Genomic DNA, 26746 nt, shown 5'->3' with positions numbered 1-26746 from the left:
CTAGGATAATACTAACAAGGAAGACTTTAAAGGCAAACCTTTTTCTCATGGGCTCAGTGTAGCTCTGAGTCTCTGGAACAAGTGAAGATTTCCACACACATCCCTCACACTCTGCTTTTTTTTTTCTTTTTTTTTCTTTTCTCTTTTTCTTTTAACTCACAGTTTATCTGGGTGCCCCATTGCTGCTGCTGAAAAATTAGCCAAATCGCATGAAAAGCAACAAACCCAGTCTGGTGATCCTTCAAAGCCCAGCTCCAACTCTGACCGGATCCTCAGGTACGTGGGATGAGAAGCAGCACCGCAGCAGCAGCCAGCTTGCTCCCGCTGTATCCTGATACTGCTGAGTCCTATTATTATGATCATAGGTCTCACCAAGGTGGGGAGATATTTAATTGATGATCCCAGAGAGGGCATTGAGGACAATGAATTGCTTCTGTAGCATCAATTAATGCTGAGGCTACAGGCCAAAGGGTTTTAGCAGTGCAGCAGAAGGCATTTGTGCCGATAGCACTGCAATGCAAACTGTAGGAGAATTATGGCTATTATATTAGCATTCTAAGTAGGGTGGGCTTGGAGAGGGGGAGGAGGAGATTTAGACTACGTATAAATCACTCAATCGCCGTTTTGAGCAAGTCCACCTGCTTTCCTTCCTTAGCCATTGCCAAACCACTTGCATCTATTTTGTTGTTTCACCCATCTTTCTCTTCCTGGGAGTAAGGGCTGTCTTGCAGTAAGGATGTCCCTGATAGATGCCTGCTTTCGTAGCCAACATGATTCACAAAGCTACAGATGGATTGTATTATGGTTCGTTATTTTGCAATGAGAGCAGCAGGAGAGAAACAGCAGCACTCCCACCAAGGCACCGAGGTGTGATTAATTTATTTATTTGCTCCCCAGGACTGCTGAACACCCCGGTGCACAGAGCCTGGTGCTTTGCAAAGGAAGGCCATTTAGGGTGATTACTTATTTATTTGCAGCGGAGCCCGCGATGGGCACAGCATGCTCTGAGCATGTCACGAGGATGCTCCATGCTCCAAGGAGCCCCCGCTCCAGGGACTCACTGGTGGAGAGAGGTCACGGAAAGGAGAATAACAATGGACCATTTATATACAATTTATATGCAGGACAAATTGATTCATGATAGGCAACCCAGCAGAAGCGGGGCTTGGAGAGGGACTCTGCAGGCAGGGAGAGGTTTGTTTGGTGTGACCATGCATTGAGCTCCCTGCTGCTGCAGGTCTGCAGGGATATCAGAGCCCAAATGAGTCCCTGCATCTTCGTGTGCCGTCCTTTGCCATGTTACCCATAGGAAAGTGGCGAATGATTGCAATGCCATTGGAAAAGCACTGCCACACTGCAGCAGCCTGAAGAATAGTTTGTATGAGGTGGACACCTTAGCTATTGGTTTAAAAGTAAATTTAAAAGGGTGGGGAAAAACAAAACAAAACAAAACAACAGAAAGAAATAAAAAAAACAGGAAAAAATTTTTCCTCTGATGAATTTTGCTGAGGGAGAGCAAAAGTCATCGTCACCCCTTCCCTAGCAGCCCCTGGGGACAAGGTGCACCTGCACGCTCCCATCACATCTTTCCACTCTCAAAAGCCTTCACTGTGGGCTCCCAAGGAAAAGAGAAATCATTGGTGTTTGTTGTTTTGTCCTCAGGCCTATGTGCTTTGTGAAGCAACTGGAGATCCCTCAGTACGGAAGCTACCGGCCCAACATGGTCCCAGCAACCCCCCGGGCCAACCTGGCCAAGGAGCTGGAGAAATACTCCAAGGTCACCTTCGATTATGCAAGTTTTGATGCTCAGGTTTTTGGCAAACGCATGCTTGCCCCAAAGATTCAGACTAGCGAAACCTCACCTAAAGCCTTTAAATGTAAGTTGGGCACAGGGAAGGGCTGGGTTTTCTGTTCTCTTCCTTTCTTGGCATGCCACGTGCCATGGGGTGATAGGGGCATTGCTTTGGAGTGCAGGGCCTGAGCCTAAATGGGAGGAGAAATGGGGATGGGGAGGCCGAGCTGGGTCCCATGACATATCCCTTCAGTGGGGAGAGGGAGATGTGGAGAGCTTGGCCTTGGGGAGAGCTTGAGGATTGAACTTGGTGATGTCTTGAGTTCCCTTCCAACCCCCGCAATTCTGTGATTCAGCTTTGGTAAGAATTGCATCAAGCAGTGGGAACATTAATCTGAGCCATGTCTGTAGGTGGGATAAGTTACACAGTTGTCCTCAGTCTGTCCCCGCTGCTTTGCAGTTCATATCTATTGATCTGTCTTTTCTCATCTAGCTAAATGGATTATAGTTTTCCCCTCTTCCATCTTCTGTATGACCCATTCCACTCATTTGTCTTCCTGGCCGCGTCCTGCTCCCCGATCGATCACCTGCTCTGCTCTGTGCCGAGCTCCTCGCACTGCTCACAGCATTGGGCAACAGGAGGGCAGGTGAAAAAGGAACCTTCCATATGTGGGGTTCCCAGGAGCAGGAGAGCAGCATGGGGAGCCAGCCTGCCCCAGCCCGGTTCTGCCAGACCCATGTTTAGCTTCCCCCTCCCTCTGACTCCAAATGTGCTCCTGAAGACATCTTCCTGGAAAACAAAACAAAACAAAAAAGATTTAGGAGCTCGGTTTGCAGAAGTCAGCAGCCTCCAGAGGGCTTTCTGTCTAGCTAATCCCACTTCCACAATCCTGTTTAATCCTGATGCAGCTGCTCTCTAAAAAGTGCTCGTACTTGAAAGCATCCCGGTTGTTGCACTACAATGGAAGCTGCCTTTATTACAGTACTAAATCTGTAAAGGATCAGACAATGAAATTGGATGGAGGCCAGAGAGCACAACTGCCACTGTCATCCTGGGTTAGGTCTGATGGAAAAGTAATTTGTTTCCCAGAGCAAGTGATTCTCTTGCTGAATAGATTGTGTTATTTGCAATATTAGCAAAGAATTTTCAGGGTAATTGTACTGACAAAAATAATTCCAGCAGACCCGCTAGGATAATCCTTCCTATTTTTTCTCATCACTTATTTTACTAATTTGCTGATTGCGAGTCTATTAGTGATAGAAATACTTATGAAATAGAAAAGCATCACTGAGTCTACGGTGTGAAATTGAAATTGGCATCTTGCAATCCTGGATACTGTCGGGCCGGGTTGGCAAACACCCGCACCCCACTGTAAAGACATGGATTAAACTGGACTGAAGAACAAGCAGCCATACACAAGAAGAACCATTTGGGCGAGTTTCCAATGAGTTAATCAAAGCGACAAGATGAATATGATTGCCAATCATAGCAGGGAAATCTGTTCCTTTCACTGAGAACTTATTTTAAAGAGATCTTCATCCAGAGGGATTTATACTCCCCTGCATGTGTGTGCATAACTCCCATTAATGTCAGTGTGCATTATATGCGCACACAATGAGGAAGGGAGCGGTCCTTGGAAGATTAGCATTTTATCGTGCCTTATTTTCTGGGCTCGTGGTGACAATCATGAAGTCACTCTGCTCTGCAGCCCCAGCAGCCAAGCTTCTCCTGCAGCTTCGTCCCCAGTGGGAAGAACCTTGCAAGTCTTGCTGAAGGGGCTGCGTGTTTTCTCCCCATACGTGCACAGTGAAATGAATTAAGAATTAAAAAACTTCGCTGGTTGATTCAGAATACGATCCTGTGACCGTATCAGATGATATCATTAGCGCACACTGAAGCTGCTGACTTCAGGAGAACTCTGCCTGGCTTGTGGCCCTTCCAAATGGGTCCAGTTTCAAGATAAGGGCAAGTTTGACTGTGGATTAGCCATTGAGCACAAAGAGAGCATAGCACCTCCTGGACCACACTGCTGTGTGCTGTGATATACAGCACTGGTGCGGTGAAGTGACCATGTGCAGAGAAGCAACAAATCCTGCTATTCAGACATATTTAAATGATACATCAGCTGTTGGAAAATCCATATTTCACTGCTGTCATCATCTGAAGCTCATATTTCATGGCCGCAGTTTTGCTATGAATGTAATTTTTTATCCTAAAGTGTTCAAATGTGCTGCAAATCTTCTCTGCGAATAAGTGATGAACAGAGAGCCAGGAAGCTTCTCTGAGTTTCTCCTTTAATGCCTTCCACCGAGGGGTAGCTTTAATGAAGAAAAGTGCTGAGTTCTGTGGGACATGGTGGCAGATCCACTTAATGAATTGACTTTTCCCACTGAGAACCTTCACACAAGATCCTGGCCACAGCCAGCACCTCCCTAGCAATTAAATAGCCCATGGATTGGTAACAAACACAGTTTGCCACTGGAACTGCTGATACGTTTGCATCATCAGACTGACTTAACACCTCACGCTGATCGTGCCAGTCCTACATTAGCTTTCTGTTGTTCCTTCTCTTTTTATTCCAGCCAAACCTTTTCCAAAGGCCTCTTCCCCCAGCCACAGCCCCTCCAGCAGTTACGTGAAGAGCACTTCATCTTCCTCCACAGGCTTCGACTACTCCCACGACGCCGAGGCTGCGCACATGGCTGCCACTGCCATCCTCAACCTCTCCACGCGCTGCTGGGAAATGCCAGAGAATCTCAGCACCAAGCAGCAAGAGGCACCTGGCAAGGTGAGCAGGGCTGGAACTGGAAGCATTGGATGGGAGAAATACCTTTATTTTTTTTAACCTTCCCTTTCGTTTTGACCTTCAAATAGAGAGGAAAGGAGGACGTTATCACATATTACCTTTTTCCTTCTGACATGCTTTGGGTGATGTACCATTTGGAGGAGGTAACCGTGGCTCTTAGGATGTTCAGGAGATGAGTCATTATTTTTCATGAGTTCATTATTTTATGAGTTCAAATTATCCATCTAAGATGGGTTTCAGTTGCTCACTGCTCAGTAACTGATGTCATTTTAGATTTCTCAGTTGGAGCACGGGAGCACGGGTTTTCCAGAGGTCCTGTGTCATATGCCCAGCTTCAGGCAGATGTCTTGGATGCCATGAGGCATCTTAAAGGACTCTAGATGCCTGTGTTCAGGCAACTGAGACAAAATGCCTCATTGCTTTTAGGAGAGGGTTGTGTTTGCATGGCATGTTTCTGAAAATCTTTACGAAAAAGCATCCCTTCCTATTCAGTTCCTTCTAAATGACAGCAGAAAACATGAATAACCTGCTCCTTAGCTCCTCTGTGACAAATGGGGGCAAGATCCCCTTAGGGAATTTCTGGCAGCTGCTAATGGTCACATTTCCAACTTTTCAGTCCATGGACATTGAGGTGGATGAAAATGGGACTCTGGACTTGAGTATGAACAAGAACCGCAAGCGGGAGAGCACGTTTCCCAGCAGCAGCAGCTGCAGCAGCAGTCCCAGTGTGAAGTCTCCAGATGTGTCCCAGCGCCAAAACAGCACCAGTGCCACGAGCAGCACCATGACCTCCCCCCAGTCCAGCCAGACCTCCCGCCAGGATGAATGGGACGGGCCCATTGACTACACTAAACCAAACCGTCAGCGGGAAGAGGAGCCAGAAGAGGTGAGCGGTGGCTCTGGATGTTTAATTTACAAATCTCAGTGGAGGGATGAATTTCATATTTGCTTGTACTGTTTCTCTGTTTCCCCCAGCACCCGTACTTTGCCATTTAGTCTCTTGGCTGGGGTGCAGGAGGAGGCAGGTCCTGCTGGAGATATGTCTGAGTTGATCTATATCCCTGCAAGACCTTGGGAAAGCCAAGTGTAAGCCCTATCCAGATATGCTTTGAACATTTTGCCTCTAAAAAGGGGGAATCGCTGTCTATTTGATCTCCAGATGAGAACCAAGGTGCTTGCAGGCCTCAGGAGTGCTGGCAGTGCTGCCTTAACTCTGAGCTGGGATGAACCTTGGGTCCTTTCCCACTGCAGCTCAGCAGCAACAGGCACCACTGCAACTACTTCTGGCTGTTCTCTTGCAGTCAGAGCCTGCAGCCCACTCTTTTGCCTCCTCGGAAGCTGATGAACAGGAAGTGTCGGAGGAAAACTTTGAAGAACGAAAATACCCAGGGGAAGTTACTTTAACTAACTTCAAGCTTAAATTCCTCTCCAAGGACATCAAGAAAGAGCTGCTCACGTAAGCCCTGCCTTCTTGTCTCTTTTTCTAATGTGTGTAAAAGCACATCCTCAGTGACAGCCAGGCTTGTAGCAGACAAAATTTGTCAACAAATAAATCATAAAAATTAGAAGTGTAGCCGCCTTTCTTGCTGCAATTGGTCTGACTTCATCTTAGTGCTTCATATAAAGCTCAAAGGGAAACCCTGCCTCTATACAGCTTCTGATCATTGAAACAAAATCCATGCTGAAGGGAAGTTCCTGATGAGTTCTGTGCCCTCAGGATTCACAGCTACAGCTGTGCAAACGCTTTTGCAGGGCCTGTTCTCCATGGTATTTTCCTCTAGGAGTGTTTCTGGCACAGTGGTGGAGCCTGTCCAAGGTCCCAACCTCTTGTTTTGGGACACTGAGTGATGCTGTGAACCTAAGAGCATCCAAAGAAGCTCAGCACCTTCCCAGTGCAGGGGCTGACCTTCCAGGTGCATTGTTGGGAGTGCAGGGCTTGTTGGGTAATTAATGTAGAGCAATGGGTTCTATCTCCGTGATACTCCAGGGCCACAAAATGAACTCTGACTACAGCAGGACTGCTGTCATGCTGCATTATACGTTGGAGAGAGGTCTTATCTAAACTCCTGACCTTCCAATATGCTAAACAGGAGAGAGCTGAAGAGCCTCATTTTGCTGAGCTTATACAATGATGCTCATTACTTGGCTGCACAAGCAGGAGGATGATGGAAGAGTGTGGCCAGGCAGGGAAGAGGTCCATGGGGGCAAAGCAGCCGCTTCCCTAAATGAGCAAAGCACAAACCAGCTGTCCTATGCAAAACTCTCAAGGCTTTCTGGAAACACAGCAGTGATGTGAATAGCAATTCTTGAGGTAGAACCCTGAAGACATCCAGTGCTTTTGTTGTATTATGAAAGACGAGAAATTTCCTCCCTGGAATAAGTAAATAGTGTCATGGCCACCCCCAGGCTCTCTCCCCCCATTTAGTACCATTGCTCCTCTCTGGCCTGAGAGCTGTAACGAATGAGCTGTAGTTAAGCTAGGAGCTGGCTGTGTCTGACTGATGCTCGCTGTCTTACACCATCTCCCAGCCCCCGTGGGGATGTGAAGGTGTCATCCCTCAGCCCTCCTGTTGGAAAAGAATGGGTACCAACAGCAATACATCGCTGCTGCTGGATCAGCACTGAGAACCCAAATATTTTAAACATTTTCTTCACATTTGCCACTTTTTTTTTGTTGTTGTTGTAAAAATTATGAAGAATCATGAACTTCTGTGAACATAAAAGAGGGAAAGAACTGGTTTATTTGCCTGCAAACGGGGCCAATGGCAAGGACACTCCAATGTAGACCCCAAGGAGGGCTCACATTCTGGGGTGAATTCATCCCTTCCCAGCACTTACATCTGTTTTGTTGTTGTTTCCCAGCTGCCCTACCCCAGGCTGTGATGGCAGCGGACACATCACAGGAAACTATGCCTCTCACCGCAGGTAGGTTCACTTTTTTTTTCCCACGATTCAAACTCTAAATACAACTTCAGTTTTTAGTATATTTTTTGACCATGTGGACAATTTGGTTCTGTTTCCTCCCCATCCTCTGTTGCCCTTCTCCATCCCCATGCCCCAGCCCTTTTTCTTTTTCCTTTTTCTTTTTCTTTTTTTCTGTTCTTTATTTTTTTCTTTTTCTTTTCTTTTTTTTTTTTTTTTTTGCTTATCCAGATATTCCATCTCTTCTCTTTCAGCCTTTCTGGTTGTCCTCTTGCTGACAAGAGCCTCAGAAACCTCATGGCTGCCCACTCTGCTGACCTCAAGTATGTTTGCGCTCAACTTGGAACTCCTTTTTTTGCTTTCGCCCCCCTCCCCCTTATTTTTATTTCTCTCTCTACCCTCCCTGCTCCCCCTTTGTGCTCTGCTTTTGCTTTTTTTTATCCCCTCCCTTCTCCTTTCAAAGCTGATCAGTGTTTGCCTGCGAGGTGTTCTGGTGGAGCACTGCCTCTTGCTGTCATGTTGGGAAGATGGTGGCATGTGGGATGGGGTATGCTGGGGTGAGGGTATCATGGGGATGCTCAAAAATAACCCAGACCCCTGACAGGCTCCTTTGGATAGAAATAAGCTAATCTATTTTTCATTTGGTGTCATTTCCCCAGCTCTTGTTCCCTAAATTTGTGCTGTCATCCTTTCTGTTCATCATTTTTGTATGACTCTCAATGCAAAGCCAGAATAAAGGCACACACTTCAGTGCTGTGTACAGGTGCAGGTGGGAAAACGCTGCCAGAGCATAGCAAAAAGAAGCCCACTCTTTCAGAGAAGCCAGGATGCTAATTTTATGCTATGTTGCAGGGGCTTTTGGGGATCCAGTGGCAGAGATTTGCATTCATTACCGTGGGACTATGATAGGCAAGGCAGTAGCAGTGGGAGCAAGCACGGGGTGCTCGGTGAGGCAGGATCCTGAGCAGATGTAAATGGGCAGAGCTGTGTGCATGTCTGTTAATGGGTAGCAAAAGGCTCATGGGCACCTGAATGTCTTTTGTTCCGGAAGGGAAGAACCCAGCCTTGGCACTGACATTCAGATGTGTTTTTCCAAATCCTGGTTTCAGTTTTACTCCCAGTGCTCCTCAGTTTCAGGAACTCCCATTATTTTGCCTCTCCTAAGGAATTCTTTAATAGGAATTGTATTTAAAATCAACGGAGACCGTAGGGAGACCCGAACCTTCTTCACCCAACCCACAGCACAGGGGGAAAAGTGAGTGTTCTTCCAACATCTCTGCCAACATCTCCTCTTAGCTTCCTGCTTTGCTGAATCTAAATTTAGGATTATTTCAACAGTGAGATATTCATAACTGTAACTGAGAAGAACTCCACTGAGAGTAAGAACTCATGGGGGGCATCACATGTCACAGGCTTATCACAGAAAAACTAAGTCCTGTGTCATGCATGCAATTGGTGACACTAAAATTAAACAGTGGTGTCCAGAACGATGCATCCCCTTGCACCATTGGGCTTGTGATGTTAGTGTTTTGCTGCCAAAACACTGTGTAAATCAGGCAACTCCTGGCCAAAACAAAGCTTTGCAGGGTTATCTTCCAAGTATTGTTCTCCTTCTTTATGCTGGTGAGGCAGAGGCACAGAGCAAGAGAAAGGGGATGGGATTTGCAGATACTGCAGATACTGCACTCAGAGCTTTTCCACAACTTCAGATTAGGCTGTGTTAGGGATTTTTATTAAGTTCTGTTCCAGGGGTTAATATCCCTTATATTGAAACATGCAATAAAAGGTCTCTATCAGAATGATTTGTCTTCAGATAATTACAAATAAATATATAAAATCACTTTTCTTTTTCCTCACCTTTTTAAAAAGTCCTGAAAGGCAAAAGGATTTTGGTGTTGGCGTTTCATAATTTCATCCCACCCTGAAGCTAGAACAGCAAAGAAACTGTTTTGATTCTCACTCTGCCGGGAAATGCCGTGATCTTGCTCTCATCTCTGATTTTCAGATGAGCTAGAGGATTCGCGTCCTCATCCTGCTGGATGTGTCCCTGCTGTTTCTGCACCAGACCTGGGTGCATTTGTGTTTTTCTTGGTCTGAGCAGTCTCCCATAGCCCCTCATGCTGTTGCTTGGGTCAGTCATTGAGCACGTCACCTTTCTCACATGCTCTGACCTCGCAGGCTGCCATGCACCCATCAGGTCACTGATGTCCAGGGGCACCAAGCATCCACACATCTTCCAACCAGTGGTACCAAGCCAGGCAGAGGCAATCTTAAAAGTGGGGATCAAGAAAGTGGGGGCACAAAAGCATTCCATCAAGAACAAGGGCCCTTTGCAAGCTCACAGCAGCAGCTCAGCCCCCCCCTGCCCCTCCAGCTCCATGTGCTTGACTCAAGCAGTGCTGGCTAATTGGCAGCCTGGCACTGCAGCCCCAGCGAGGGCTCCTCGCTTCTCTTGCTGGTCCCCATGACAACTTTTATGCCTCACCTACAGTGTTTGGAGCAGATCTTTGTACTCGTGGCACTTCAGAGCCCCTCACCTTCCTCGCTTCTGTGGCCGTAATGATGCGGTGCTCAGCTCGCACCATTATCTTTGCTCCCTCTCTGCGGTGCATGAGCTTTTGTGTGGGGCTTTGTGATCACAGAAGCATTCTTTCAGCCTTGGCCATCACTCATGTAGCAGAGCACTGGGTGCTTACCTCCAAACCCATGATCGTGGATGCAATAGGCAGGGGTGGGAAGGGACCTGAGGTCCCCTTCAGAGCCACTGTCCCTAATCCACAGTGTCATGGAGAGGATAAGATCACCTTTTTCTTCTTTTTCCTTTGTTGCTTTCCAGCACTGGTGAGTTTGGGGCTCTGAGGAATCCTCTGGGGTGCTCCCAGTAAGCTTTGCCTCTCTACATCACCCAGACCCAAAATTACCCTGGAGGAGGCATCACTGTGGCCAGGCTACCCATGGTTCTAGGGTATTTTTGGGGTATTTTGCCTATGCTCGTATCTAGCCCAGTGGCCCAGGATGGTATCAGTCATCTCCTTACATCTTGCCCGAGAAGATGGGCATTGTCCTCGAGGCCTCCACTTGCCTCCCTTATTATCATTGGTCTTGGAGGTGGGGACAAGGCCAGGACTTGAATCCCTCCCCACATCCCCATTCCTCCCCACTGTTTGACTCTGATGCCCACACCCGACAGCTCGGGGGCAGCAGTGCCATGGCTATTGCAGCCTGGCTGCTGGTCCTGGGGAGGGAGAAGGGGCAGGGAGGAACTTTGCTTTGGTGCAGCCCTGCTCTTTGTGTGCCCCCCAGCTCATCACAGCCTCCTTTCCTCCACAGGTGCCCTACTCCTGGCTGTGACGGCTCTGGTCACATAACAGGAAATTATGCATCACACAGAAGGTAAGATCTTCTCTTAAATTATTTTCTCTTTCTTTCTGTGTGTGTGGGGGGGGTTCTTCTCCTTTCTCTTTCTTTCTGTCTTCATTTTTTTTTCCTCCCCCTGCAGTGGGCAGAGTTGTAAAGTTCTGAATAAAACATTAATGTTACTGACAACTGAAGCCTATTTTCATCTCTTTAATCTGACTTTTTTCCTTTTTTTGATGTTTCCAGCCTCTGATTAGAAGCTCCCTTCAATAGAATAAAAGACAAAGGGTCAGATTTTAGCTGATGCAATGTTCCTGTTAATAATGCTACCTATTTATGACTTCTATTATCACTTTAGAGCATTAATAGCGGAGATCTGAGCCTTCTGTTTCAACAGTTCCATTAAACATTGCAGGCTGTTAGCAGATATCTTCTTATCTAGACACCGTTAATTACTGTCCATCTCCTCAAATACACATATTTTTTTCTCCTGACTTCTCCTCGTGATGTGAAGCTGCAAAACGAGAGAGATCAAAACCGCGTGCGAAATTCGGGGGAAGCTGATGAGGCGGGGGCCCTGCCAGTCAGACAGCCCTTTCTTCTCTTTTCAAACACAGTCTGTCAGGCTGCCCTCGTGCCAAGAAAAGTGGGATCAAGATAACCCCGACCAAGGATGATAAAGAAGACCCGGAGCTGATGAAGTAAGTGTGGATGAAGGCAGCCCGCATCCCCACGGTGCTGCTCGGAGCACCCCCTGCACAGCACTGGGGCTGTACCACCCTCAGAGCTTTCCTGTGTTATTCCCATGACTTTTTTTTTCCCCCAATGTCATGAGTGCTGTGTTGAAATTGACTGGGGAAGGCTGAGTCGGTGGGGAAGGGGAATTAGTGTTTTTTTTCTCACTGGCTTTTGCCGATTTGAAAGGGCCTCTGGGCAGGCACCAAGCATTCCTCTCCTCCTTTTGCTTTACTTAACCTCCAAGAAAATCACCAGTGTTGTAAATGAGGGTAAAAACCCACAGTTGGGTGAAATGCTGGAGGCTTTCAGGGTGGCAATGGGGCATGTGAGAGGTGCTGGCATGGGTAGGGTCAGGGCTTGGTTGCCCCAAATAAAACGTGCTTTGTACAGCTTTGGCTACTGCTGAATATTCTGAGCTGGAGAAAAGAGCTTTGAGAAGCAGATGATATTTGAGCCATCTGCTCTGTTCTCATTCCTCTGTCTCCAGGAAGGAAAGCTTCCGAGCTAAATGAACTGTGTGATAATTAGCAAGAGTTAGAGGAGTTTATTAAAAATTAAGCGACCTCCTTGAGAATCTGCAGGAAAAAAAACCCTTTGGACTCAGACAGTCCTAAATTGCTGGTGGTGTTGCAATGCTGTTTTGTGACACAGTGAGGGAAAGGAAAAGCAGCGAGTGCAGCTGTGCAACTGTTGGCTGCTGGACTTTTGCACTGATGGTTGAGGATGCACCAAGCAGCTCCTCCTGCTTTGCAAGAGATCGCTTCCCAGTGCAAAGGGTCCCTTACAGGGTTTCCTTGTTATGGTGCAGATGGTGTTTGCACAGTAATGCTCACAAAACCAATGCTCCTTCTCAGTGCTTGGGGCTGTCCCTGATGCTTGAAGGCTAATGGGGGGAAGGAACATGCTGGAGCATCACTAGGGATGGGATTTTTGGATTCCTGAATGGCCTCAATGGCCTTGCTGTGGCTCTGCTCCCCTGCTTGCAGAGGGATGCATGAGGTCTGAAAACACCCCCTGATGTGTGCAGAACATGCATCAACCCCTAGTCCTCTGCTAGTCCCAGTATGAGCAGCAGTCCCTCTGAGATGTGCAAAACAACTCAGTGCAATGGTTCCGTTGCTGCCCATCAGTTTATAGCAAGCTGGTGCTTTGCCTCCACCAGCAAGGTGTGCACGATGCATGTCCCTGCAAAGATGTATTGAGGAGCTTCACCTCCAAATCCATTCCTCTGCTCTGAGCAGTTCTTGGAACCCATCCGAGTTTTGCACATTGCCACCAAGGAGAATGTCATTCAGTCCCTGTTGTTTTGCTGCTCATCCTTCCAATAATTTGCTATAGATGTGCTGGAACAGAGCACCTCAACCTTCAGCCCAACCCTGGCACAAAGTGGTGGCATCCATGCTTCCCTAATTGATCAAGTGCTGCTGCTGCTTCTGTTAAATAATAATAATAAAAGTAAAAAATTACAAAATGTCCGAGCCAGCTGTTTTGCACAATGAGGCTCTGGTTTATTTTTTAACAATGAAAGTGTAATGAAAGTTAAATTAACAGTGTAAAATATGGAGCGGTCGGGCCATAACGGCTGCATGCTAAATGCTGGGGTTTGTTTCTCTCTCTCTCTCTCTCTTTTATTTTTTCCTCTCCTTTTCCTCCTGAGGATTCAGTAATTTGCTCGTGATCATATAAAAGCAATGATGTTATGAATTTACTGAGGATCCTGCTGGCAGGGATATTATAAGTGAATTGTGCTGCATTTGCAGCTGATTAAAATCGAGATCAGCATTTTTCAAATTATCTTGGGAAAATAATGGGTGTGCGGCTCCCCCTTCTGCTGTCAGCTCCTTTTGCACAAAATATAAACAATGAGGGGAATCGTGGCAGTGGTGAAACAGAGCTTGTGATCTCCAGGAGCTCAATGGATATTTTGCTGGGGAAACTCAAAGTCCATAATTGCTTTCAAACTGAGGACAAGGGGTTATTTTGGCCATTTCTTACCTTTTTATAGGGTAACCTCCCCCGAGTAATAAACTTTTAACTGTATTTATAATTGACTAGCATCTTTAAACAAGTGCAAGACACAGCAGAAACTGTAATAGACAGTCAGGGCTCTGCTGAATGGCCAAATTTAGTCAGTGTGACATTAGGTGGAGAGTTAGCAAGTGAGGTGAAAGCAGTTCGTGCCAATTAACACTGCTCATGTCAGTGCTGCCCCAGCACCTCCTGCACCATTTCCCTGGCCCCAGCTGGTACTGGTTGCATGGGTTGGGCATGCTCCCTGGGTATAAGCACAAGGTTCACTCGCAGTGTGTTTGGTGTGAGAGGATCATCCTCGGGGTGTCGTAAGGTGTGGACACATCCTGGCAGCTGTTTTTTGGATGTTTTGCTCTGAGTGTAGCAGTGGTGTAATGCCTGCTGGTTGTCTTTGGTTCTTTTTAGGGGAATGGCTTAGCTCTTAATTTCCCATCTGCTTCCCATATCCATTGCTGTAAAAACAGCGTTTCTATTCCCTGAGGGGCTTTTTCCATTACAAATTTGTTAGAAGTAACTAAATATCTCTATCCTTGCCTGCTGGTTTTTGACTTGAAAGGACCTCTCCTTGTGCACCATACAGCTCCAACCCCACAGCACCAGTGGGTGTGGGATGGCTACGAGCATCTCAGCCCCGCTCTTCTGCCCTCAGCCCCCCTGCCCAGTGCTGAGCCCCAGCTGTGACAGAATTCACTGCCATTGTCTCATTGCTATTCATAACTTCTTGCCACAAGAATAACACATAGAGACCAATAAGTCCCTTGGACTCTTAAAACCTATGCAAGGAGATATCCCAGCTGATGCAAAGTGGTGTGACCTCTGTCAGTGAAGCATCCACCACACAACGTCATAGAACCATTAAGGATGGAAGACCTCTAAGACCCCCGAGTCCAACCCCAGCCCACTCACCACGCCCACTGACCATGTCCTTCAGTGACACGTCTCCACAATTCTTGAATACCTTCAGGGACAGTGACCCCACCACCTCACTGGGCACCTTGTGTCAATGCATCACCATTCCTTCAGGGAAGAAATGTTTCCTAATACACAATCTGAACCTCTCCTGGTGCAACATGAGGTCATCAGCTCTCATCCTATTGCTGTTACCTGGTCCCAGAGGCTGGCCCCCGCCTCACCACAATCTACTTTAAGGGAGCTGTAGAGAGCAATAAAGTCTCTCCTGAGCATGCTTTTTTTTTGCAGACTGAAGTCCAGATGACATCCCCATGTATGAACGCTTACTTTCTCACCTTTCTTTCTCCTGCTCATCCCTAACATTTTTTCCACCCCTTTTCATTCCTCTTCTGTAATTTCTTGTAATTCCTTGTGCCCAGGTGTCCGGTTCCTGGCTGCGTTGGGCTTGGGCACATCAGTGGCAAATACGCCTCCCACCGCAGCGCATCGGGCTGTCCTCTGGCTGCCCGAAGGCAGAAGGAAGGATCCCTCAATGGCTCCTCGTTTTCCTGGAAATCGCTGAAAAACGAGGGCCCAACCTGCCCTACCCCAGGCTGCGATGGCTCCGGCCATGCCAATGGGAGCTTCCTCACTCACAGGAGGTAAATAATCACAGAATCATTAAGGCTGGAAAAGACCTTCAAGATCGCCAAGCCCAACTATTGACCCATCACCAGCATACCCTCTAACCACGTCCCTCAGTGCCACTTCCGCAGTGTGCTTGGACACCTCCAGGGACGGTGACCCCACCACCTCCCTGGGCAGCTGTGCCACTGCATCACTGCTCTTTCAGAGAATAATTTTTTCCTAATATTCAACCTTGGGATTACCCTGAATGTGGCAGTTTCAGAAAGAATCTACTCTGAGCATCGTTCTGCTCTTGATGAAAGCTCAGTAGCCAGTGCTTTTAATGCTGCCCTCAGTCAGGTTGCTCTAAGGGCTGTGTTTTCTGCATGGGATAAGAACACTTAGATGTTTTAACTTCGCAGTGGTGAAATGTGAATTGGACAAAATCATGAAAAACAATAATGTAGTGTCCTTCCATTAGCACACCAGAGCAGTTCTTCAGCAGCCAAAATGGGGGTTTGATGCCCAATCCATCCAGACTCATTTCACCTTCCTCGCCTGTCATGCCCTCTCTTTTAGAAAATAACACTTTTTCTTTTTTAATCTTTGCTCAGAGAAAATTGCTCTTGCTTTATAAATGAGGACCTTTGTGGCATTATTCATAAAGCAATTTCCTCTGCACCATAAAAAGCTTTTAGAAGAACTGTCTCACAGCATGAACTCCGCCGAATGGTATGCACTCTTGTTGGGAACATACGCACCTATAAATACAGAGAGTTTATGAAACCCATTTTTACTTGTTTTTCAGTTTGTCAGGGTGCCCAAGAGCTACTTTTGCTGGGAAGAAAGGAAAACTCTCAGGGGATGAAATTCTCAACACGAAGTTCAAGACCAGTGATGGTAAGGATCTTCACTCATTCTATCTGGTGGGTGTGTTGGGGTATTGAGCATCTCTTCACAGACTGAAATCTTTGGGTCTACTAGCAAATCCTGTGCTATGAACACCCGTTTGTGGTTTTTTTTTTTTTGGTTGTCTGAGTATTGAAATAGTGAAGTAGTGCTGAAATTTGAGTGGTGTTTTTTTTTATTGATTGATATTTTTTCCTCAAATATTCTCTGGCATTTTCACAAATCCCCTTCAGCCATTCCACTGTTTTCATCTATTCAAGACTTATAATCCTAAAGATATTTCTGGATTTGGAGTTGTGTTAGTGATGGCACTCTGCATTTCCAGTGCTATCACTGAGAGATTTTGGTATTTGACAAGGTTCACATATTTTATCTGAATACTTACATAATTTGGAAGATTCAAATGCCTGCACACTTCAAGAGACATTCCCTTATTTTATTAGCATTGTAACTTCTAATCAAGACATGCTTTCGTTTTCTAAATGATGTCTTCCCAACTTGGGACCAAACAGAGCAATCTGGGGTTATCAGGGCAGTCAGCCTTGCAGGGTGTATGAATACACTGGGCTCCAACTGTTGGGCTCTCGTTCACTTTTGCATTTATGCACTGATCCATAAAGTATCATTATAGTTAAAGTTTAAATTTAAAACAAAACAAACAAACAAAAACAAAAACAAAAACATTAAAAAGAGAGTGAGATGTGCATCCTGTGTTGAAGATGTGAAAGCAAAGGCCAGGATGTGGTGTACTGCAACACCTATTCAAAAGCAGGGGCTGACTGCTTGTCACTTTCCCTCCCACAGTTCTGGAGAATGACGAGGAGATCAAGCAGCTGAACAAGGAGATCAGCGAGCTGAACGAGTCCAACTCGGAGATGGAAGCGGCCATGGTGAAGCTCCAGTCGCAGGTTTGTGCCCTTGGACACGTGCCTAAGCTCCCAGCAAAGTGGTGATGGGTTGTAACCTCGCGTGTTCTTTGCTCTGCAGATCTCCAGCATGGAGAAGAACCTGAAGAACATTGAGGAGGAAAACAAGATCATAGAGGAGCAAAATGAAGCCCTGTTCCTGGAGCTCTCAGGGTTGAGCCAGGCTCTAATCCAAAGTCTTGCCAATATCCGCCTTCCGCACATGGTAAGAGAGTTGGGCAGCACTCAGCCCGGGTTGGTACGACCAGGGGAGCCGTGCTAGATCTGGCTCATGATGAGGCTCACATGCAAGTAAAGAGCAGGAGAATTTTTCTATACTCACCTACCTGTCCTTTATAAAATCAGCGCCTTTGCCTTATCTTGAAGCTTGCATTGTATCTCCCTTTTGTTGTCATTTTCTGCTGATCTCCCTTTGTATCTATTATTCTGTCTCATTACATCTGGAAGTATTATCACAAAATAGGAAACTTTATCAAGGGCACCCAGTGCCTTTTAGGCTAAGACAGCACAAGCGGAGATCAGGAGGGATTGGATTTCAACGTCAGAAAAATCTTACAGCTCCCATTATTATGCAGGTAGTTTCAATTCAGTTTTGAATAGCTGGCAGCTAAAGAATAGCATTCTTAAAGAGAGTGTATTTTGTTTAATTTAACAAGGTCTAACAGCCCACAGCATGTTACCATAGAGTTACTGCAAAATGAAAAGACTGCATTAAAATAGTAAAACCACAAAAGGCTATTAATTACCTTCTCTCTGTTGCTGGGAATGTAATTACTGTTGTCAAAAACAGGTGTGTGCAGGGGGGCTGTGTGCTGGTTGGGAAGCTGTCCTCTTACAAGTAATAGCGACCATCACAGTGATCAAGAGGAATGAGCTTTTGATTTCTTTTTTCTTGCCATCTTTTTTTTTTTTTTTTGGGAATCCTTTTCATTGGGGTTGGTATTTAAATTCAGGCTGGTTGGAGTCGTGCCATGCTCCAGCAGAGCAGTTTTGGACACTATTCACCCAGCTGCTTGACTGGCAGAAAACGGCTCACTGAGTGCTTTTTTTTTTTTTTTTTTTTGCAAAGTATTTGACACATAAAGGTCAAATAAACTGTTCAGCAAATACTTTTCCAAGGTTTCAGGCAACTCCTATTTAATAAGGCCCATGAAATCTGTATGCTCATCTTATCCTGTTCTTTTTCTTCTTCCTCCTTGTTTGCTTTTTCTCTGCTAACACTGAGATAGGTGTATGCGAGGTTTTAATGATGCCCCTCCAAAGCAGCATGCAGACCCGAGCCTGAGGAGCTTGCTCCTGCCCTACCCTTGCCTTTCATTTCCCCCATGATGCCCCAACAGTCCCTATCTTCCCTTGTCCTCCAGCCTTTCATTTCCATGCTTCAATCCACACTCCAGTCAAACTGCCGTCACACCCTTAATCTGATGTTGATAATTCCATGTGGCCAGTGCATAAAACCAGGCAACCAGTGAAGATTTTTCAGGATCAGGGTTGCACAGTGTTGAGACCTTTGGCTGTTGGTATAATTAAGTGCAAAGAAACATCTCAGAGAGTACCAATGCACTGGCACAGGCTGCCCAGTAAAACTGTGAATGCTTCACCCAAAAGGACAGGTTGGATGGGGCCATGGGCAGTCTGATCTGGTGGGTGCCAACCAGCCATGGCAGGATGTTGGATCTAGGTGATCTTTAAGGTCCCTTCCAACCAAAGCCATTCTATGATTCTCTCCCTGCTTTACTACTAACACTTCTGTTTGGCTTTTCTGACTTCAGGAGCCCATTAGTGAGCAGAACTTTGATGCATACGTGAACACACTGACCGACATGTACACCAACCAGGAGTGCTACCAGAACCCAGAGAACAAGGACCTGCTGGAGAGCATCAAGCAAGCCGTCAAGGGCATCCAAGTTTAGTGCCCTGAGATGGGGACGGGCAGGCGAGCGGACTGTAAGATGGACCTTTCCCTCCAAGTATTCAGGTTTACAAGTTACAGAACTTGTTTCATGAATGAAAAATAAAAAGCAAAACAAAACAAAAAACACACAAGGACCAAAACGTAACCAAGAGGCCATTTCTGAGACGTGGAACTGATCGAACTCAGTGTTCTCGTTTACTTAACTTTGGACCTTCTTGAGAAAAGTGGGATTTTTCTACCTGGACCATGAAGTAGACCAGGATGGAAGGTCAAATTGTGGGGTGTGGCAGCTGGTGAAGAGCAAGCGTCTCTCATGAGTTGCCATGCCTTTTCAGAGCTGATACAAGGGTTAAAACGTTACAAGAACAGGGTTTTGTCTGATCCAAGACTAGCGTATGACTGGCTTAAACCCTCATGTTGTCTATGGTCGTATGTCCAGATTACCTACTCACCCATGAATTATGTTATATGTTGCTATAAGTGCTGGAGCTGCAAGCTACCTGTAAATCTGAACCTGTGCTGGGCCTCCCAACCCCAGGTTTTCAGATATCCACTGGGCACGGGAACTCTTAAGTATTATAAAGTAGCTTATTTTTATTTTCTGAAAGAAATCTGAAGAGCAGTTCTGGATCTCCAGTGGAAAGCGCAATGGAAAAAAGGTTCTCAGGGAAGCTTTTGGAGTTTGCAACTACAGTATTCCTTTGTCTGTCTTAAATATGAAAATAGCTATTATGAATAGGCCAATACCAGATATTTCATACAGAAGAATTCTTAATGTGTCATGGTCCGGTGTTTATGATTTTTTGCAAGTCTGTTTGATGACAGTTCTGGTTCTTTTCATTATTGTGATCATCCTTACAGTGGCGCAATACTGCCAGTCCAGAGATATACATCAATGCCAGAGAACGTTTGAGATGGCAATGAACTAAAAAAGAAAGAAACAAAAAAACAACTAAAAGAGATGTTAATTGATGGCCAGCAAAGTGCTTACCTAACATAGATCAGTGGTTAATTTCTTGCAGATATCCACAGGGCAATGGGTTTTTCTTGGTTTGGTGTTCTACGTTTTGTGCAAAATCACAGCACAACACCATCCTGGAGGACAAAAATAAAAGCATTCAGGTATTGGATATTCTTCCAAAGAAGCATTCTGTTAGCTTGGTACACACAAACCATCTGGTGACAGGGGTAACCCAAGGAAATGAAGGGGAAAAACCCCTTCGGGGTCCCGGCATGGGTGTGTTCATTCCCTGCATGGCTTCTGGCAGCCATAGGGAGGATTTGGGTGGCCAATATTGAAGGCAAAGCTGTGGTGTCATTTTGAGCCCAATTCTGCAGATATTTAAGGTGTAATCTGTGATTTGGAGAGGTCAGTGGGGAGCTTCCCGTTGGCTACAGCAGTTATTGGACCAGGAGCAGCGTGGCACAAGTTGGCTCCTGCTGGGGAGTGCCATGCTGAGCCATTTGCAGGATCAGGCTCCATTAGTTCACCCATTTTAGAACCCATTCCAAGTGCAAAAATACAAAAGAAAGGGAAATAATAATAATAATAATAATTTGAGGTGTTAAAAACACAATGTTCTTAACATGTAAATAGAGTCCAAATTGATTGTGACTGCAATTCACTTAGTATTTAAAAGTAGAGAAATTGCACTTCCTGGAAGAAAGAGAGGAAAAAAAAAAAAAGTAGTTAGTTTAATTATCCTGTAAATTATTTAATTTTGGCAAGATGTATGTAATTTATATTTACAACACCTTATATTCACTTTTTTTTCTATTTATTTGACTTTTTTATTTATTAATTTTATACTTACTTTAAACTGGACACCGCACCATAATAAAAAAAAAAAAAAAAAGAAAAAAGAAAAAAAAAAGAAGATAAAATAAGCAAAAAACAAACAAAAAAATTAAACTTTTTGACCATAAAAAAGGACATTCTCCCACTCCCCCCCCAAAAAAAAGAAAAAAAAAAGAGAAAAAAAGAGAAGCCGCTATCTCCAACTCCTACTTGTAATTTTGATGCAACCAAGTTATTTTTTATATATTTTGTTATTTATTCTTTTAATGATGGGAATTTTTTTAAAGATATTTTATAACTGAGGTGTTTTGATAATTTTTTTTTTTTCAGGGCAGGGGCACCAGGGGCAAGAGAGACTTTTTCAGTTTTTCTTTTCTTTTTCGTTCGTTCGTATTGTTTCAGGCACTGATAACAGGAAATGAAAATTCTGTATTTATTATTTATTTAATATTTAAGTCGGGGAAAAGAAAAAACAAACAAACTGTGCTCTTGTTGTATATTTATTTTGTTGTTTGTGTGTCGGTTACGTGATGACTGAGTACTTGTTTATGTGAAGGAATACTGTTAATATTTAAATAATAAAGAGTCAATTGAAAGTTATAGCGGGCTACATGTTATTCTGTGAAAACGAATACTGTGATCATCTACTTTCCTCAGGAAATGTATTTTGCAGACAGAACTACCTTATGTACTGGCAGGGTTATTTCATAATAAAACCCAGTTCTGTTTGTGACTTTAGTTCCTATGGTCTTTCTTCGAGCTGCTGCCAATGTCCCCAGTATGTCCCCTGCAGAGCTGTGCTGCTACGCCATGAGCTGCCATGGGCAGGGCAGCACGTACACTTTCACTTTCTGGATTTACTAAAAGGAATTACAAATACTGATCTTGGAGATCTAGCTGAAGATGTTGGGAAGTGGTTGTTTTTCTGACATGGTTTAGCGGGCATGGTGGGATGGGTTGGCGGCTCAAATTGTAGAGCTCCTTCACTGCAGGAAGAATTTTCTTCCGAAGCTGTATTGATGGAAGGAAGTCATCTCCACTGGCTTTGCTGGAGATGGCATTCTGAAGCCACCACAATTTCGGTTTAGCTTTGCTAGAACTGGAGCATCCATGGTGACATGAAGTAACTCACATGAAGGCCATTTGGAACTGATGGAGCTGAGTTAAATGGGAATTCTAAGTAGATCTGTCACTGAGAAATTCATTTCTCTTATTAATGGGGCTAAAACTTTCTGGAGTCACCAGGAGAGGCACAAGAGCTGCAGGTCATGGAGGAGGAGGTGACCTTGCAGCAGTGGCACAGACATGAAAAGGTGGAGTAAAATGGGGGCAGAAGGGTGAGAATTGCATCCAGAAACACTCAGAGCAAACTTCTGGGATCAAAGAGGATTCCTGAAACACATATGCAGCCACAGGTGTCCACCAGCAGTTTTTCCTCTCTGCTGGGTGTCTGCAAGCTGCAGGCTCTGGAGGGTCCTTCGTAGAGCACAATGATTGGCAGGGCTTAGGACAGGCTCATGGGGATCGTGGAGGAGAGGACATGTCCGCTGGAGCTGCAATGGTGCTTCTGCCTCATGCGGGTAGACTTACAGGGTGTTAGAAGAGAGGATGTCCTTCCTGGAGCTTTGTAGGCATGAGACAGAGCTAAAGGGTTAATAGCAATTAACTCTGCAAGGGACAATAGAGCATGATTCCCAAGAGCAAGGTCTCTTTGAGGCTTCGCTGGACACCTCATAGAGCTTACAGGGTCCTATCCCCTTCAGAAAGGGCTGCATATCTTAAATGGGGGAAGCACGCACACCCGTGTGATGGTTCACCCAAACTGACTGGCATGGTTTAATTCTGAAGGGCACATCATTGGGGGGTTGATAGACTTTGTACCACCTAGCAGTTCGTTGTGCCAGTATTTGATTATGATGATAGAGCTAACAGGCACGCTCGCTTGTCCTTTCCTAACGAATTAGCTGTGCTGCATAATAGAGCGGTTAGATTCATGTTAAATGGCAGCTTTGGGAGCCATCACTGTGAGATGTTATCTTCTCTGAACTGGCGTCCTTTATTGCAGGGAAGGGAATTGAATGGGTTTAAGATGGTATACTGTAAGTTTATAGGTGTGCTTAGGAGAGCTCTTCAGCCTCCTCCAGCAAGTGGAGAGTGAGAGCTGCGCAGCGGAGTAGAGCAGGACTTTCACCTCAAGGTTGTGAGAGGAAAGATACTTGGGTTGGGTTGTTTCTATAAATCATGGTTGTTGTATAAATCACTGACCAATGTGAGTGTCATTTGGCCTTGTGTGATACCGCTGTTAATTGTTAAAAGCTGCTAATGACCCATCCCTCCATTCTTCTGCTCAAGTGGTGCCTTCCTCTTGCCAGAATTCACTCATCTGCTCCTGGAGAGCCATGGGCTGCAATGAGGGTTTGCAGGGGGGAGCAGGGAGGGGATTCTTTGTCAGACTCATTCTTTCTTCCTGTTTGTCTTCCCCCTTCTCATAGAGCTCCTCTGGGTGATGTCTCAGGGCTGGGTCATTCTCGCTGTGGGGACACCTCTTTCTCCATTTGTTTCTCTACTGGAGGCAGAAGGCAACCATGCTCTACAGAGCTGCCATTTGGAGTTGAATTAACTGCTCAGGCCCTAGAAGATGGAGATGAGATCAGGGAGCAACTCAGTGTGCTGTGGAGGCAGTATGAAGGGCTCTGCCTTGCACTTGTTAAGTACTTGCTTCTCCTACACTTTTATGAGAAGATATATCCTGAAACAACCTCCCGCTTTGTGCAGAAGGACTCGTGGGACCAGGGCTGCATTCTTCAGACAAATAGCTCTCGTTATTCCAGATGCCTTCATCCCCTTCCTTCAATGGGATGAATAAATCACCAATTGTAAAAATGGTAGTATCAGATTTAAAGATGTTTTCATCCCTGTCAACAAGGAAGTATAACAACCATTAAAGTCTGCATTCATTTATATAACTGCAACACTCTTTTGTTTGAATGTCAGTGGTTGTCTGGGATGCTCTGCAGATCTGTGAGCCATGAAGGGACAGAGGAAGGACACACAGTCTGCTCAGCTCCAGGGCCAGCACAAAGGCTCAGAGCACACCATGAGAAGCCTGATCACACTGACATTTGAAGTCTGACCCTACAGCCCATATTGAAGCCAGGATGTGTCAAAGCTTTTCTATTCATCTTTCTACTCACAGAGAGTCCTGGGGTCCACCCCAACTAACATAAGTAGTGACCAACCATAGACTCAAACAGGAGATAACATGGACTTTGCTCCAGCTCAATGGCACTGGCCTCAGGGGACCTGATTTTGGCTTCAACCAGCACAAGCTGAAGCTCCTTAGATTTTGCCATTTGCCAGAGCACTCCTTCTTGGGCTTCAGTATATAATAATCCAGCCCAACCACGCTGAGAGTGTTTAGCAATTAAATAACATAAATCCAGAAGCTAGATTAATAAACAGTCTAGGCTGTCTAGAGCAGTCTGCAGTTTGGAGAGAGAAAACTGTAAAATATTTATTACTGGTTTGGGGATGAAGTCGTTAATTTAATAACTACATGTTGCTTTCTTCTTACAGTTGTTAGTAGTCTGGAGGTTACAGAAGATTAGGTGAGAAACTCACTGTCTCCCACTGAGAGGAGCCTTTCCCATGAAAGCCAGAGCCCAGCTCCCATCTGTCACCCCATTACATTTGGAGGTGGTGAATATATTACCGTGCCGTTCAGAGAACTAAAACAAAACCAAATTTCTTCTGGCCACATGGCAACCCTCCACGAAATTTAATGAGGACGCTGCCCATTGTGTGCTGGGCCACTTCCAACAGCTGTAGAGATAAAGGCAGGAAGATCTTGGCTGTCGCTCACAGTGGTGATGTCTTTGAGCACCAGAGCTTTGCTGCCTGAGATCCTGTGACAGCAAAAGCAATGTCAGTGCCTCCCTTCCCTCTGATTTCTCAGTGTGTCTTCACATTTTCAGGAGAGGGAACATGAGCATTATTTGTGTTCCTGCTGTGATCTGATATTGGGGAGCTTCCAGACCTGAACATCAGCATCCTCCTTAGAATGATTATAAATGGAGCTCTCTGATGAGCTTGCTCCCACCACTGACAACTGCAATTCACTGTGGTATTGCAGAGAAAGTCAGGCGAGGGGTGAGAGAAGGCACCTGTTGGTACATCCATGGCAGAATTTGTCATCATTTCACTGGGGGAAAAGCAGAGCTCCCATCTCCATGCAGTGCCTGGGGGGATGCAGGATGCGATGCTGCTGCCAGCTGCTAATGCTCCTGTGCTGACTGCAGAGGTAACCAAATCGCCTACATAATGGAATGGAATCATTAGCCTGCTTTGGAAAACAAATAAAATACAAATAGGCATATTCCATGAGCATGCAATGCAGAACAGAGGCTGAGCACACACACAGACATGGGGGCAGGCACCCAGTCCAGCTGCAGCCTCCTTGGGAGGACCTGCTCCAGCAGGACTGGGTATCTATCCCTGACCTGTCCTTGTCGTTGGGGGAGGCAGATGCCAAAGGGCACAACAGGTACTGCAGGGCTCCTGTCCAGCTCTGTCCCAGGCAAAGCATTGCCAAAGTAGAAATGAGTGGGAGTCCTGAGTGAGCATCTCCAAGAAGAATGAGAGGTCAACAGGAAGATATGGGAGCCACTGCTGAAAGGTAATGAAGGTGAAAGGCAGCCACGTGCTCTTGAGCAAGGACAGGCATCTGCAGACAGAGTGACGGACAGTGACTTTCAGCTTGCACCATTTGGTGTGACTGTCTTTCTGCTAGGACTGCTGTGAGGACTAAGTCACTTTGTTTTCAGGTCACTTGCAGGTAATCTGTTTGACTCAAATTCTCCTTGGTGACCACCCAGGGGAGAAAGAAAAATAACATCCTTGAAATAAATGTTTTGGCTTCTCCACAGAGGAGGTGCTCACCTGACGTTTGTGAGTGGTTCAGGTCTGAAATTGAGTTTCAAGGCATTGTAGATGGGAAGCTCTGGACGGATGTATCAGCTGCAGCATCTTGGCCACGATGTAATGCTATGCTATGTTATGCTATGGCTTACTGACATCAGGCTGTGCTTTAGCAGAAGCAGGAGGGGACAGGGATAGAGAAGGAAAAGGTTTGTCCATCAGACAGGCTGCTGTAGTGCTGAACAGCAGGGCAGACCTGTAAGATATTCCCACTGTCACACACACACACACAAAAAGTAACAGGAACACTTCTGCAGAGTGCTAATCTCAGTTTTCTCCCCACAACAGACTGATTTGCAACTGCCAGCACAAGCATCTTTCTCCTGACCATCCTGTACTCTGGTCCACATTCTACACAGGCTGGGCAAATGCAGACACCCTACCCCAGGATCATGTCACTGCATTTCCCTTTCATTTCTCTTATCAGTGCTGCCATTCAGTTCCGCTCCTTATTGCCAGCCATTATCACAGTGAGCCAAGAAAGTGCACAGGAGGAAAAAAAAGAACAGGTGAAATTCTGATGTTGTCAGCTAAAATAGCCTCCAGATGAGCTCTGCCCACAAAGAAGCTGCATCAGAGTGAGTTAGTTGCTAAATTTTGCATTTGCTCCTCATCCTTCCTCTCAGCTTCTAGCTCAAAGTGGAGTCCTGACATTGCAACGCGCTGATAGAATTAGTCCCCTACAAACTGCTCACTGGGGCTTGTTAGCTCAATTGTTAATGCTAAATTCTTATCAGAGCCACCTAAAAGAACATTAATCAAGAAAGGCTGAACTCCTTGCCTGGGTCACAGAAATTTAATTAAACCCCAAATAAAACAGGAAAATCATTTTGAAAAGAGATGAATGCAAAATGGTTTTCATCATTTAACTCTACATCTTCACAGTTCAAACCCTCACCCATGATTTCAAAGAGAGTTTTGCTAGTCCAAACGCTGGAGGAAAGACAGCTGAGATTCATGCTCATCCAATACTGGGAAATGGAAAGCAGAAAACCACCAATGACGGCCTGCTAAGCACCAGGACCCGCAAATGTAAAGGAGCACAATGCCCTTCCA

At 45.6% G+C, this 26746-nt stretch overlaps 1 protein-coding gene across 1 annotated transcript in view; it reads left to right on the top strand.

Moving 5' to 3' along the window:
- The window catches only part of MYT1 (myelin transcription factor 1), a 52354-nt gene extending 31326 nt beyond the window's left edge, over nucleotides 1-21028 (top strand). Inside the window, exons 10-23 of the mRNA XM_065754136.1 lie at nucleotides 163-276; nucleotides 1663-1877; nucleotides 4376-4581; nucleotides 5216-5485; nucleotides 5901-6055; nucleotides 7462-7524; nucleotides 7776-7844; nucleotides 10852-10914; nucleotides 11496-11579; nucleotides 14979-15200; nucleotides 15974-16065; nucleotides 16879-16982; nucleotides 17062-17205; nucleotides 18773-21028. Coding sequence (XP_065610208.1) covers nucleotides 163-276; nucleotides 1663-1877; nucleotides 4376-4581; nucleotides 5216-5485; nucleotides 5901-6055; nucleotides 7462-7524; nucleotides 7776-7844; nucleotides 10852-10914; nucleotides 11496-11579; nucleotides 14979-15200; nucleotides 15974-16065; nucleotides 16879-16982; nucleotides 17062-17205; nucleotides 18773-18913 — 1942 coding nt within the window. The 3' untranslated portion in view covers nucleotides 18914-21028. The remainder of the gene's footprint in view (nucleotides 1-162; nucleotides 277-1662; nucleotides 1878-4375; nucleotides 4582-5215; nucleotides 5486-5900; nucleotides 6056-7461; nucleotides 7525-7775; nucleotides 7845-10851; nucleotides 10915-11495; nucleotides 11580-14978; nucleotides 15201-15973; nucleotides 16066-16878; nucleotides 16983-17061; nucleotides 17206-18772) is intronic.
- The last annotated feature ends 5718 nt before the right edge of the window (nucleotides 21029-26746 follow it).

Source organism: Cyrtonyx montezumae, unplaced genomic scaffold (assembly GCF_038088225.1).
Source record: "Cyrtonyx montezumae isolate F1298 unplaced genomic scaffold, pur_monq_1.0 scaffold_9, whole genome shotgun sequence".
NCBI lineage: Eukaryota > Metazoa > Chordata > Aves > Galliformes > Odontophoridae > Cyrtonyx > Cyrtonyx montezumae.
Note: the sequence above shows the minus strand (reverse complement) of the source record. Positions and strands in the feature narration are given on the sequence as shown.